Source organism: Cebus imitator, unplaced genomic scaffold (assembly GCF_001604975.1).
Source record: "Cebus imitator isolate Cc_AM_T3 unplaced genomic scaffold, Cebus_imitator-1.0 Scaffold76, whole genome shotgun sequence".
Classification (NCBI taxonomy): domain Eukaryota; kingdom Metazoa; phylum Chordata; class Mammalia; order Primates; family Cebidae; genus Cebus; species Cebus imitator.
In genome coordinates, this window is record NW_016107391.1 from 5,863,678 (window position 1) to 5,878,809 (window position 15,132).

The 15,132-nt window shown below is 43.1% G+C and overlaps 1 protein-coding gene across 5 annotated transcripts in view; it reads left to right on the forward strand.

Annotated features, from left to right (window-relative positions):
- Positions 1-4,135: 4,135 nt before the first annotated feature.
- The window catches only part of SH3RF2 (SH3 domain containing ring finger 2), a 148,800-nt gene continuing 137,803 nt past the window's right edge, over positions 4,136-15,132 (forward strand). For 3 of the 5 annotated variants that reach the window (XM_037739902.1, XM_037739904.1, XM_037739905.1), the window contains exon 1: positions 5,203-5,894. In XM_037739902.1, the coding sequence (XP_037595830.1) occupies positions 5,517-5,894 (378 nt within the window). In that variant the 5' untranslated portion in view covers positions 5,203-5,516. Of the gene's footprint in view, positions 4,264-5,202; positions 5,895-15,132 lie in introns of those variants that run through there. The other 2 variants (XM_037739903.1, XM_017532314.2) reach the window with 2 other exon arrangements.

Sequence of the window (15,132 nt, forward strand, 5' to 3'; positions counted from 1 at the left end):
GCAACATCAGAGAAGCTCTGGGGCAGGAGGCAACAAATATGTGACTAGGTCTTCAGAAGAGACACTGCCAGGTAGCATCTCTGCATGTGGCCTGAATCTGGGAAAACTTCTTAGCTTAAATAAGAGGTGTGTTTGAGAACATTCAAAGTGACATTCAAGAGGTGTCTAATACTATCATCAACAGTTTGGTGTACACCTGCCAAAACACAACTTTTTAAGAACATCATTCATTTCTTTGGTCATCAGTAAACTCATTCAATATTTAGTGAGTATCAACCACATGCCAGCCACTGTGTTAGATATGGGGGAATAAACAGCAACAAGACACGTAAGGTCCTTCCTCTCTTGGAGCTTACAGTCTATGTGGGGGAGGTGGGCATTAAATAAGTTATTAGAAAATAATTACTGAGTTACAACTGTGATAGGTGTTATAAAGGAGAGGTGTAGGATGGCAAACTTTCTACTCATGAGAATCAAAGAAGGCTTCCCGGAGGAAGTGGCATTTTTTAAAGCTCAAATTTGCAGAGAAGGGGATTAAAAAAGCAAAGGGTGGTGGAGAGAGTAACTAGGAAGAGAGGAAGGGGAAGAGAGTGCACTGAAGACAGAAAGAAGTGCATGAACAAACACTTGATGGTGAAAATACTATCCTAAGAGTGAAGAAAGCCAGTGGATCTAGAGCGTGCTGAGTGAGGGGCTGATGGGGGTATAAGCTGAAGCAGGAGAGGTGGGCATGAGCCAGATCACGCAGGGCTTGACAGTCAGAAGAATACGATTTTATCCTAAGGTCATAAAAACCTACTGAAGAGTTTTGACTAGGGAAACAATATGATCAGATTTGCTTTTCTCTGTGTTTTACATACATAAATCTAAATGTACTCATAAATTTGCGCAGCAGAAGCTCGGGCATATCGCATAGATTTTTAAAAAGAATGCAGCCAATAATCACCCCATAACTGTACAGATATAAACAGGAGTGTTGATTGGGGTGGGAACGGCGGGGGAAGGCAGGTGGCCTGGAGTCTGAAGAGGTATGCATAGTTCACCTTTTTGTTTGTTTTTAAAGACTACATGTTCATCTGATTTGATGCCAAGGTAGTATTTGGGTAAGCCAGCATGAAAGCCCCATTTAAAACTCTCACCCTTCTTTAAAAGTTTCAAAAGAAATTTTCTCTTCAAGACTAACCTCTTGTGGGTGGCGTTGGGGACCACCTACAGGGTGTTGTTTTAGAGGTGCTAAAAGACCGCTCCTCACATCAGTGTACATTTTCTCTGTCCTCCATTAGAATCTAAAATTCTACCGTCAGGATTCTATGTGGCTAGATTTTCAATTGCCAGGTTTGCTAGAAAAGAGTAATCCACTGGATCTAGTCCACCTTCCTGGGACTGAGCTGATTTGACTGCATTTTCTCAGGGATGGGAGAGTTCCAAGTTTTTAAGACCACTGACCACACAAGGGTGTGTAGGGCCATGAGGTGGGTAGACTACAACCCAGAGGAGCCCAGTCTCCTTTTTTGACATCAATATTTTGTCTTGGGTTGGCCCTGGGATCAGCTGGTGTATACAGTATGGGCATACGTATAAACATGTGTGGATTTACATAGTAAAGATATATGGGTATACTTTCGACATGTACATGACTTTATAAAACAAAAAGAAACACAGGCCCCAGGATTAGACCAACCTGAGTTCAGATCACAAGGTTTGTAACCCTGAGAAAGTTATAGTATCTTATGGGGTGGCTGGGAGAATTCAGTGAGATAATATGTTTAAAGTCTTAACGCTGGTCAGTGGCATACAGCAAGCGCTCCATAAGTGTTACTATGATTAAGATTATGTGTGTGTGCATCCTTATGCAAGTGTATGCATGCATGTGCAGATATGAGTATGTAAAGGCGATAGAGTGTGTTTAAGAACAAGAAAAGGAATAAGAGAAAATATTGCCAATCTCTGCAACTGGAGTTACAGCATAGGAGTGGCCCTTTTTAATGAGTGAAGCCACTGCAGGGTACAAAGGAAATTGACTCAGCTTTGCTAAGTGGGAAACAGAGTAAGAGGATAGTAAACCATAAGGAGAATCCTTAGCGGCACAGACTCAAGACTAGGAATTAATAGAAGGAGACAGGCAAGCAGAATAGGATGGGTTGTTACCGAGCTCAAAAATAAGTTTAAAAAAGTAGTAGTTGAAAGTGGTCTCTGAAATTGACCGACGTCAAAATTAGGCCTCAGTGCTCAGAAAATAGATAACTGTCTACTCCATCCTAAAGTTCTGGCCCAAGCGCATGTTTGATTTTTTGGAACTAACATGATAAAAAGGTGAAAAACATGTAAACAATGTTTTCAGACCTCCTGGTCTCCTCTTAAGATTTTCCCATTGAGCTGTATGTGAACTCAATCTGCATAATAATGGTCATCCTCAGTCTAGAGAGAAGACACAGTAATAACAATAATTTTTAAAAGAACACCTAGTCTCTTTTTCTTTTTTTGAGATGGAGTCTTACTCTGTCACGCAGGCTGGAGTGCAATGGCGTGGTCTCAACTCACGGCAGCCTCAGGCTCCCAGGTTCAAGCGATTCTTGTGCCTCAGCCTCCCTAGTACTCCCAGCCACCACACCCAGCCAATTTTTGTATTTTTAGTAGAGATCGGGCTTCACCATGTTAACCAGGCTGGTCTCAAACTCCTAACCTCAAGCAATCCACCCATCTCAGCCTTCCAAAGTGCCGGGATTACAGGCGTGAGTCACCAAGGCTGGCCTTGAACACCTAGTTTCTAGTCCCAATTCTGCCCCCAGCTCACTGGACAACTTCAAAGAATCCCTTGATCTTTCGGTTGCAGCTGCCTCACCTGCAAAAGAGAGTAGCCAGTTTTGGCCATTATCTTTTGACCTCTTGCCCTCTTAGAGAAGACTTAGCTCCCTTGAACCACCTCTTCACTTTTTATTTTTGGAGTCAGAGCCTCACTCTGTCGCCTAGGCTGGAGTGCAGTGGTGCGATCTCAGCTCACTGCAGTCTCCACTTCCTGGGTTTAAGTGATTCTCCTGCCTCAGCCTCCTGTGTAACTGAGACTACAGGCACGCATCATCATGCCCGGATAGTTTTTGTATTTTTAATAGAGACAGGGTTTCATCATGTTGGCCAGGATGGTCTCGATCTCCTGACCTCATGATCCACCCACTTGGCCTCCCAAAGTGCTGGGATTACAAACATTACTGAGCCACTGCCCCGCCCTGCCCGCCTCTTAAAGTTGTATCACTCCATGACATCGTTAAGAGCACAGACCACTTGCCTTCCATTAACTGTGAGTCCCGGGATGAGTTATTTACCCTCTGTGTCTCAAGTTCCCTAATCTGCAAAATAAAAGTAAAGAAGAATTTAGCGTATCCTTTAAAGAGTTAAAGGGCTAACATTGGTATTTAGAACAGTGCTTGACACAGATAAGTGTTACCCTGGTATTAGTTAAGATTGTTATTATTGACTTAGTCGTATACCTTTGTAATTTTACATGAAACGTATTATTGACAAATCAAAAAATAGAAATGTGAGCATAATCCGAGGATATGAAAAGACTACAGTTGGTAACAGGCAGGAGGACAACTTGGAGACCACTGCTTTTCCTTTTTTGAAAAAGCTTCTCTGAGCTTTGATTTTTCGCATGTGTGTATATACATGACACTAGTTTCTTAATTTAAACAGATTGAGCAAAAAGATCAATGAAGTCCCTCTAAATTCAGAGTCTCTAAATTCAGAGACTATGATTTTTAAAAAGCAATATTTTCTATGTGTCCGGCTTATCCTTGTTTTCATAGCTTGACCATTTTTACTTTTGACCTTCCCAGGAAATCCTTATGAAGTTTTAAAATAAACACTGTCACTTTGGCATGTTTGCAATGGTGCAGGTTCTGATTCCTTGGATACTAGAGAAAAGGGGAAAGGTGAAAATAGGAACTTTGTAAATACTTGGCCTTAGGGACTGGCTTACGTTTTGCCTCTTAACAATCTTTTCCCAGAAACAATTCAGTTAACTAAAGGAAAGAACATCAAGTTAACCACAACAAAGGCGTCGTTGGTAGGCAGCAGCCTGGCGGTGAAAGCGTTAACAGGGCTGGGAAAGGCGATCCCTTGAAATGAGTAAGACTGAGTGGTTAAAGTTTTGGAGCGGTGGCTGCAGCAGCGCTGGGGGAAAGGAAGCCGGTTGGAGGGAGCTGCGCACCCCTGCTGCGCGGAGGAGGGGGCTGAGCAGAACTCAGCAGAGGCTACGCGCCCAAGGTTAGTGGCCCCAACGCGCCGCCCCAGCCCGCCGCCGCGCTGACATCTTTGGAGAGTAGTCTTAGGAAGCGAGGCGCCATCGCTCATCCTGGCGTCGTGTCTTTCCTGCTTACTAGTCGCCAGTGGGGCCACTGGCCTTCTTGCCAAACCTCTGGATTCGGCGTTCACTGAAGCCCTGGCACTTGTAAGGGGGGCAGCTCACTTCTTCCCAGACTTCTAAACTGGAGGCTTTCTTTCACACATCCAAAAGGAAACTTGTTTCTGGAACAAGCACTGTTTTCAGACCGTCCCCCCCCCCCCCCCCCACACACACGTCGACCCCTACCTGCATGTGCTGCCCTAGTATGGTTTTTACAGGTTGGGACCACAATCCAGAATTCCTATCTGCTTCATTTGAAACTGAGAACAATGTCAAAGTAACTAAACAGGCTGCACGACTTTACCTTGTGGGAGGAATATTGTTTCCGAGCCTTAGGTAATCAGGATGCAGAGGGGGAAAAAAAAAAAAAAGATGACAAAAGAAAAGAAACAAAGCTTCCAAGTACCCTAGCCTGTAGTTAAGGCAAAATAATTTTTGGAAATGGGTTTCTAATGGAAATGTTTCTTGTACATTGCTAGAAGAATGCGGGAAGATGTATTGTGAAGGAAATAATTCTACATCTGCATGAGATTCAGATCAACTTACCCACCTAAACTAATCCACATGTGATGCGGACGATAGATACACTTAGATATAGGGGACGGAGAAGGAGGAGATAGCTACCCAGAAATTGTGTTTGGAGGGGGCTTTGTTGTAAGAATTGCAACTGTCCAGGAGATTTCCCCAGGCAGGGGTAAAGGACCTCTTCCCGCCTGGCCGGTAGAGAGGGCTTGGGTGGCCACTTCAGCAGGCCACTTTATGTCCCTGCTCTCCTGTCCCCTACAGGCAATGAGCAGTCAGTCCTGTGCTGAATGTTCCTTCTGATCCTCACGGCAGGCACGAGTTGAGTCTTATACCTGCTAGCATTGAATCAGAATGAGTCACTGAAACTTGGGTGCCGGAACAAAGTACTTGCAAACTGCCTTATGAGACACTGCCTCCATGTAGGTGGGATATACCTCTCAGAGCAGTCACATTTTTTTTCTCTCTTCTCTCTCCTTCAAGCAGTCAAGAATTCTGACGTTCTCAAGAGACCAGCTCTTCCCCGGGTCTTCAAATGACCCTACCATGTGGATTCTGCTTCTCCAGGTGGGGACTGGAGTTTTGAAATAAAATGGATGATTTGACGTTACTTGATCTTCTGGAGTGCCCTGTGTGCTTTGAGAAACTCGATGTCACGGCCAAAGTCCTCCCTTGCCAGCACACCTTCTGCAAACCATGTCTACAGAGGGTTTTCAAGGCCCACAAGGAGCTGCGGTGCCCCGAATGCAGGACGCCAGTGTTTTGCAGCATCGAGGCGCTACCGGCCAACCTGCTGCTCGTGCGCCTTCTGGATGGCGTGCGCTCAGGGCAGAGCTCAGGAAGAGGGGGCTCCTTCCGCAGGCCCGGCACGATGACCTTGCAGGATGGCAGGAAAAACAGGACCAACCCCAGACGTCTGCAGGCCAGTCCTTTCCGGCTAATGCCTAATATCAGAATCCACATGGATGGGGTAAGAGAGATCTTATTTGTTACTATCATGTCCACTTGGGGGTTGGATTTGTGCATACAGGGAGCTAGAACTTATCTTCTTTTAGTTACATTTCAGAGTGCCGCTGGTGATTCCTGAGTGATATGTTTCTGTGGGCAGTGATCATTTTACTCAAACACAACAGAAGCCTGAGCCTATCTAATCATCTAAGAATTCTCTTTAGAACTATCAAAGCTTCCTAGGTTCTCCTTTCCCTTTTGGCCAGAAAGTAGTAGAACAAGGAAAGCCTTTTAGATTATAATTTTGGTCTTTCACTTCTGCTGTTCTGAGGCCAAACCAGTGCCTGGGAAATGCATGGAGGGTGGGAAAAAAGAAAACAAATCCAACTGCTTGTTGCTTTTGAGATCTCAGAAATTTCCAAATGTCAGGGTTTTTTTTTTTTTTTAATTTTTTTAAAATCCATCATCCACCCCTAGTCATAAAGTGCTATTATGGCAATACTCATTCATAATCTGTTCCAAGCTATCAAGATACTTGACACAGGAGATAGTGCAGGAGGGAAGCATCTATGTGGGCGGTCTGATTGATAGCAAAGGCTGGGCTGTGAAGTACATCAGCTGTGTATAGGAGCTCTGCAGATGTGTCTCATTTTGCAAAATGGATGAAATACACAGAAGATACACAGCAGAGGCTGCAATTAAAAAACCAAACAGACCCAGTTGAGCCTCACAGGAGATCACCCAGTAATGCTTTTATGTTTGGATAATGGGAATCCCTCTGTCCAGAGCTGAAAGCACGCCCTGAGGACTTCATCTGACCTGGCTACGAGCCTTGTTGTGGACTAATGTGTAGGGGCACATCTGGAGAGAAGGACATGCTCCTTGTGAGTCCAGCAGAATTATTTGCACTGTCACCCCTGGAGTCAGTGTGACAAAGTGGACATGGAAAGCTGTGGCTTGGGCCATTGGCATATGTAGAAAATCAAAACCGCATTCCTTGAAGTCTTACCTAGAGCAAGCATTAGATCTAAGGCTTGCTCTGGCAGCAGGGTCCCATGTCTCCGTGCTGTAAAGAGGAACAGCATGTGGGAGAGTCTTGCAGGACTCCTTCCTTACTCAGGAGTGAGGAGTGGCTTATGATACACATCTGGAGCAGTTTTCCAAAATTTTCCTTCTAACAGCTACCCCTTCCTGGATTCGCCGCACCTTGAAACCACCCATGGGACATGTGTAAACATTCAAAAATGAGGGTGAGAAGAAGTGGGACATTTTTTCACTATAGACTCTTGATTTCTTCACCGTAGACTCTTTATTGCCATTGTGCTTGTATGTGAATGTATTCCGGAAAAGGGCTTGGAACTCTTCTAAGTCCCTCCACTAGCCCTAGTCTAGTCATCAATCAGAATCCACAGATCTGGAAGTGACAGAGTCGGGGGTGAGGAGGCAAACTGTTCTCAAACATGCCTTGTTTGTAGAGAGAAGGGCTCTATCTCTGGGTCAGCAAATCCTCCTTGAATTCCTAAGACCCAGCAACCTCTGCCCCTCCCCACCTTGTAGAAGTCTGACTGCCTTTTAGCAGAGTATCATCATCACTCACTCAAGAAATGGTGTCACACTGGGAGGAGGCAGTTCCCTTATCAACTTGGAATATTTTTGCTGTGGTTTTCATCTTTCTCAATGTGGCTGTGTTGCAAAGAAAATGTAGTGATGAATTGATTTACAGCTACCAAGTTTTTGAACCATAGAGGATTCCCAGAGTCCTTCTGGCACAGGCAATTGAGGAGAGAGCTGGTCGTACATAAGAGACAGCCATTAAGATACTGGGTCTCTCTGGAATTCTTTTCCAGGGACTTATAACACCAGACTATGGTCTGTGCCCACCCTCCAAGCTGCTCTGGACCAAGTCCTGTTGTGAGGCTGAAACTCAAGAGCTCCTGTGTTCAGGCAGGACCTGGGCTAGAAAGACACTCTGTAAGAGAGCAGAGCTGGCACCCCCCTCCCCCCACCTCCCAATTCCTTCATTTCCTACGTATCCTTTCTTGAAGTGACTCCTCTCATCCCTTTTGCCTTCCTCAATGGGAATATGAACAAACCCATTTCTGGATGTCAATATGGCTGTCGTTCTGCAACATGCCTCTGCTCCCAAAAATATTAACTATATTTTCGGCAAGCGTGAAAGCAACCATGCATCCCTCAGTTGAAACAACTAAGGCTTTTCTGGATGCCACAGTCTGTTCAGAGAGTCGGATGAATGGACTTGCATCCTTGCTCAAATCCTCCTGAGTTCCTTGCCCTCTCTGCCGCACTTCAGCCAATCTAGTCAAAAGCTAATAACACTTGCTACCCACCTTCCTCCAAGATAGTGTGAAAATTATCTTTGCAACATATACTTACTGCCTTAGAAAACATCTGCTATGTGAATGCAAAGCATCATCATTAAGATTAATGTAGACATGCTGTGTGACTTTGAGCAAGCCACTTATGTTTGCTGAATCTCAATGTAAAATTCTGTAAAATGGGAAGATGCCTTTTATAAAAACAGACAACCACTGTGAGGCTTTACTAATTAATGTCTGCAAAACGCTTTGAGAGCCTTAGATGAAACACATTCGGAAGATCGTTATCACAGCAAACATGATTATTGACTGTGTATTGTGCCCTGCCATGCATGAGGCATGCTACAAAACGTAGAAGGAGTAACAGCCCTCGTGGGAGAGTGTAATAGGTATGATTATTATTAAACTTGATTCTGTGATGAGTGCAGGCCAGGATACTAAGTATAAGGTACTCCTCACAGAGAGCATAAATAACCTGTTGTCACAGGGTGCCATTTTGTAAAACACCTCTTTCAAAGGACTTGCCGATAACCTGGCACTCCAAAGAGTTCATTTAACTTCCTGTCCGTGAGCTTTTGAAGCCCAGAGTCTGTTCTGCTCACCTAGACTCATCTAAAAAACAAGCTCATCGAGCTCCTTTTGTTGGCTGAAAGACGCCTGATACATCCTGTGCCAGCCAGTGTTCTAGGGTGGAACCAATCGTCACACCTCATGGTGCCAGCCCAATAGAGAAAAAAAAATAGTCTATTGTGCCTACATGTCTAAAACCCTCCCAAGATGATTGTGTAAAAAGAAAACTTGAGAAACAGCTGTAGGTTTCTACAGCATGCAATTATTTCAAACCACCAGGCGAGATCACCAGACTCCTCCGGGAGGAGCCCATGGTGGTACAAATCCCACTGTTTCTTATTCCTTCACCTACTCCAGGGAAAGCAAAGGAAATTGGCAAGCCTTCAAAAGGATTGTAGGTTCCTGAAAGCTGATCTCTCCTCCTCCTAATTCTGTTACACCTTAGTAATATTTCTGACTTGGGATAGGTCGTAAGCAGAGAAGTTAATCTGTGGACTTGGGTTTGAGAAATACCAAAATTCAAATCCCGACCCTGACCCTCAACAGTTGTGTACTTTGGGTGACTCACTTAAACCTCAGGTCCTCCAATTCCCCATCTGTAAATTGGAGATAATCGTAGTACCTACCTCAGAGGGTTGCTGTGAGAATAAGTGAGATGATTCATGTCACTTAGCTCTAAGCACAGTGACTGGCTCATACTAAGTGCTCAGTAAATGTTAGCTGTGGTTGTTATTGAAATGACTCAATACTTTCTACTCTAAATTACACACACCTTTTCAGCCCCTTATTAAGCAAGTGCCATCCAGGGATGGTCCTTGGTGCCCTGATTTTTCATTGTTTTGTTTGCTTCCATGTGATCTGTGGCCATGATTCAGATGTGTGATCTTCCCAGCATGTGCTGGCTTTGCAGCTCACTTCCAGTACCCTTAAGGTGCTAATGATCAATTCTAGGAGAAAACTCCCTAACTAATTTCACTTTCCCAAACAGCACATTCAGAGGAAAACCATGCACAGGGCAAGAACCTGGTCTACTTCCTCAGCATCATCAATTCTTCATTAACTTTTCTATCTTTCATTTGTTCCTGCTCACTCTATGCCCCAACACAAATGTCCCCATGGGTTCTGCGAGCCTGGACTTTCTACATTGCTAGTATCATGCCAGTCACACACATTTCTGTCTTACTTGCCCCTTATCAGCAAGAACACCCCTGCCACCTCCAGCACACAGACCAGGTGGCTTTGTCCTAGAAACTTTTCAGCTGGTGTTGCAAACAACTGATGGGGAAAAAAATGAGGTCAGAAAGCGCATCAGGGAATTGAGGTTTGGCAGAAACCAGAAGGTAGGCCAGCCCTTTTCCTAGGTCTCAGAGGCTGTATCCTATGACAGAGCTGTGATGTAGACAGTAGCAAAACAATTTTTTTTGCTAAATTTGCAAAGGGATTAAAATCATACCAGGCCCCTGAAAACAGCAGATAAGTGCCATTTGGGACTATGTGGCAGGTGGAGAAAGACATAAAGGTAGGGGCTGAGGTTGAAAAGTCGAGACCCAGATGGTTCTCCAGCTTCACACGCATTTGCAAACATTTTTAATAACCACATGGCCCCACATTGGCACTGCCTCCAATCTCTCTCAGTGCACCTCTTTCCTAGTTAGCGTCCTCTCTTTTATTGCTTACTGTAGCATTTTAAGGATTTACGGTGAAGTGGGCTATATTTGTGCTGGGATTGAATTGCTGGTTGGCTGTGAGGCCTTTGACAAGTCACTTAACCTCTCTGATCCTCGGTTTCTAGATTTGTATAATGGAAATAATAAAGATGTACATATATCATACAGCTATTGTGAGATTAAAATGAGATAATATATATAAAGAGCTTAGCACAAGTGCCTGGCACATAATAGAAGCTAATAAATGTTAGAACAGTAAATAACAAAAGAGTAAGAGCAGAGGAGAAAGCCGGCTGGCGCTAGAGCTCTTTGCATACACACAGAAACATGCAGGGATCCCTACTAAAAAAAATAAAGAGAATTGCAAAAGGAAAGGGAGTTCTCAAAAAGACAAAACTGTGTGATGGAAAATAGATGAGTGGTTGCCAGGGGTTACGGGTTGGGGGAGGATATGACCATAAAGGGTCAGAATGAGGTGATGGAACTGCTACGTATTCCAATTGTGGTCGTAGATAAATGAAACTATGTATGTGTTAAAATGTGTAGAAATAAATGCCAAGAGAAAAAAGTCAATTTTGCTATATAACTATTTTCAGAAGGGAAAGTAAGCTCATGCACATTTCTTTTAGACTCTGCCTGATTTTTACTTGACTCACTCTGATCACCTTTCATTTCAATGTGTATTAGATCAATGCTATTTCCGAGAAAATCTTCGCTACCATTTAAGTGATCAGGGTAATTCCTGCAAAGGGCTCCTCCCTGTTGTAGCCAGTCATTCCATTACCTACTTCAGGATTTTTGTTGTTGTTGTTTGGTTTTGGTTTTGTTTTTATCAGTTAAAGGTGTCTGGTCAAGCAGTGGACAAACACAAACAGCTCACTGCCTGCAGGATGGCCTACGCTCTGAGGCAATGGGTGGAACATAAGCTTTTTCTTACTCAACCTCAATTATCTGCCATGTGCATTAGGGACATGTTACCTAAGGGATTAGCCAATGCATATTTTTGTGTTGTTTTCATTTCCTCTTAGGAAGAGTTGCCTGCCCACCTGTCCCTTCATACTACAAAAAGACTTAGGAGAGAAGAAAAGTGCCTATTCAGCCCTTGCCTCTTGAAGAGCATCCTCATCTGGCCCATTGTAGGCACCGTTATATCACTTTGGACTTAGCTGGGACCAGCTCAAATATGGATTGTGTAGCCCTAATTTGAAAATCTGACAATCGAAATGCTCCAGAATCCAACCCTTTTTGAGCACTGACATGATGCTCAAAGGAAGTACTCATTAAAGCACTTTGAACTTCAGATGTCAGATTTTTCAATTTGGGACACACAACTAGTGTGTATTCGGTAAATATTCCAAAATCCCCCCCAAAAATCTGAAATCTGAAACTCTTCTGGTCCCAAGGGATACTCAACTTGATCAACTTTACTCAATTTCTTTTCCCTTTTAAAAAAACCTTTAGAGACGGGGTCTCACTCTGTCACTCTGTTATAGCGCAGTGGCCCAGTCAGAGCTTGCTGCAGCCTCGAACTCCTGGGCTCAAGCAATCCTCCTGCTTCAGCTTCCTGAGTAGCTACAACTACAGGCACATGCCACCACACCTGGCTCTCCCTTTCCCTCTCCTTCTGTTTATTCATGCTTGTACTTTAGACCAGCCTTTCACATGGTGAATTCTCTAATGGGGTGTGCCACAAAGGACCAATGTCAAACAAACCTGAGATTAAAGCTAAACATTTTCTCTTTGCTGCGGGACGTTTTGCAAGTTTTAGCATGCTAATGAATTGTGGATTTCTAAGTGAGATTTTAATGAGAAACATTTCCCAAATTCCTATGGCATTGACACCCCCCTTCTTCTCCCTTTTATTGTGTTAGCATCTTAGTAATATTAATTGTCCATGGAACAAATTTGAGAAATGCTGTCTCAGACTTCACATGCTTAGTCATAATGCAAAAGATATTTTTAGAAAACTCTTGGAAACTCACTATTGCCACCCTCTGCAGTATTTATTTAGTTCCTACCAGTTTTCAGCTATAGGCTCTATGGTAACCTACACAGCAAAGCAAAGATTCTCACTTTCTCAGTGCAAAAACCAGTCAAGACTAGTTGGGAAACCAACTTGTCAGTATACATGTGTACAAACATATATATACATATAGATAAAAATATCAAAATTAGGGATATTGATGCTGATTTTAAGGTATTCATTATAATATGTATTGTCTGTTTAGTTAAAGCTCTTAGAGAGAAAGAGAAACACTACCATGTTAGATGCTCACTGTAGGATGCATCCAATTTTAGAAATGTTAAGTTGTGAAAAAAAGAAGTGTCTTACCAAAAAGTACATATTGTCTTATTCTACTTATATAAAATTGTAGAAAAGACAAAACCATAAACTATAGTAATTTTTTTGGATAATGAAAATGTTTTATGCAATGGTATTTAGGTTTAACAAAACATCAAAGTGGACACTTAAATGGGGTACATTTTTTATGTAAATTATAACCCAATAAAGTTGATTAAGACAAAAAATTCTTAGACTCAAGAAATGATGGTTTATGAAAATGTCAGGTGGTGAGGCAATTCATACTGAACAAAATAAAGCTTGATTAGGAAAAAGAAACTTCCTAGAAAAACAAAAACATGTTTTAAGGGTCATTATACTTATGATCAAGGGAAGAAAAGGCAGGGTCTGTCCTGGGCATGTGGACCTAGAAAAGGCAGGACAGGGCAGGGATATCTTGAATGAGAATGGAAGCTGAAAGAGAAGGGAAGGAAACAGATGGAGGAGAGGCAGCGTGACTAAATACTTGCCTTCCTATCAGGGTGACTAGATACCACCAGGAAAACACATGTCAAGTGCTCTCTGTAATAAAGCTTCTCCAGCAGCTCTCATGCCAGACTGGTTGCCTGCCATCACGAGGCCTATCGGCTGTATCTACAGCAACTTCTTGGATTCAGGGCAGCCAAACAAGAAGTTATCGCTACTCCAAGCAGGTGACCGAGCTTACTGGGTAACTGAGGAGCAGTCTCCATGTCCCTGGCAGACAGAGCCATTCTTTTCTATTGAAATGGTCAGGTTACCTGATACCCCTAGCACACATGAACACAAGCAAGAACATCCAAAGTAAGTGATAGAACATGGGCAGGGAAAGATAAATCCATTCACCATGAGCTGCTTCCTGCAGCTGGGACCTGTGCCAGCCCCCAGGGTCACACTGCTCCAGATCTCCAGCTCAGAAGCCAGAGCATTCAATAAACTATTCCTAAGTACCTGCTGTGTACCAGGCTCTGTCTTGAAAGCTCACACCAGAGACACTCATGAGCTCAGACTCTAGGACTCAAATAGAAGCTGAGTTCATCTCAGAGCTCTGTCATCTCTTCGATCTTTTTTCCGAGCACAACCAGAACAGGCACCTCATCTTATCTCTGAATACTGTGCTCAGAGCACCCAGCGCACAGCTTGGACCATATTAGGAATTTTTTTAATGGAAGAGTAAATAAATAAACATGGCCATGTTTGTGGTACACCTCATAGGGTCACAGTATAACTCCTCATTATGCAGAAATGAACCCTTCATGAATTGAGCCATTACAGAGCTATTTGAGGAACAAGCAGCACGTTATGTTAGGCATAAAGTCATGTGGTGATTAAAACGTTCTTGCTGTGAATCATCTTACTAAATACCTTTTTTAGGGGGTGAACATCATTCTCAGGAAAATACAATGGGCCAGCTTCAAAATCTCTTAGCTCATGAGTTGCTAACCCTAAGAAGATAGGCAATACCACTCTGCATATGTCTAAACTCTTCATCATACACCGCAAATTTCATGTGCTCTTTGATCTCAAGAGAAACACTTCATCTTAATTGATACTTAATTGTCACAGGGATACCAGTGATGGAAAGGCAGAGGCTCTGAAAGAATTTGCCACTGCGTTTATGAGTTGAACTGAGCTGGCCTCCAATATGAAGGGAAGACAGCGTTTCCGGTGGAAACATGGCTGCTGTACTCATGCTGAACTCCTGCTGCCAAAGCCCTAATTTTATCTGTTTTTTCAACAATTGTATTTTTTATTGTGGTAAAATACACGTAGCATAAAATATACCATGTTAGCCTTTGCTGCATGTTCAGTTCAGCAGCATGTAGTACACTGATCCTGTTATGCAAGCATCACCACTATCCATCTCCAGAACTTTTACATCATCCCATACTGAAACTCTGTATCCATTAAACAATAACTTCCCATCTTCCCCTCCCTCCAGCCCCTGATATGTGTGTGTATATGTAAATGTGTATATATTTATATTTCAAATTATGTCTGAATAATGGGAATAGGTATGTTAGTATTATTTTTAAAATATGTATTCCAATTTTCTGCTGTTTCTGACTTGAGACATCTGAGAAACAAGTAAACAAGATAATGTTGTGATTTGGAACAAAGGCTGTTCATCATGAGTACCGGCTGTGTGCTTCTGCACAAGTTACTTAGTGACTCTGAACATTGTTACTATAAAATAGAAATAGTAAGGCTCACCTTGTATGGTTATTGGGGGATTTAATGGGATGATGCCTACAAAGTGCTTAGTACAGGGCCTGGCACCAAACAAGCACCCAGTATGGTTAGCTCTCTGCTTGCACTCATCCAGGTAGGTTTCTCTTTTCACATGCTATCATGCCTACCACAGTT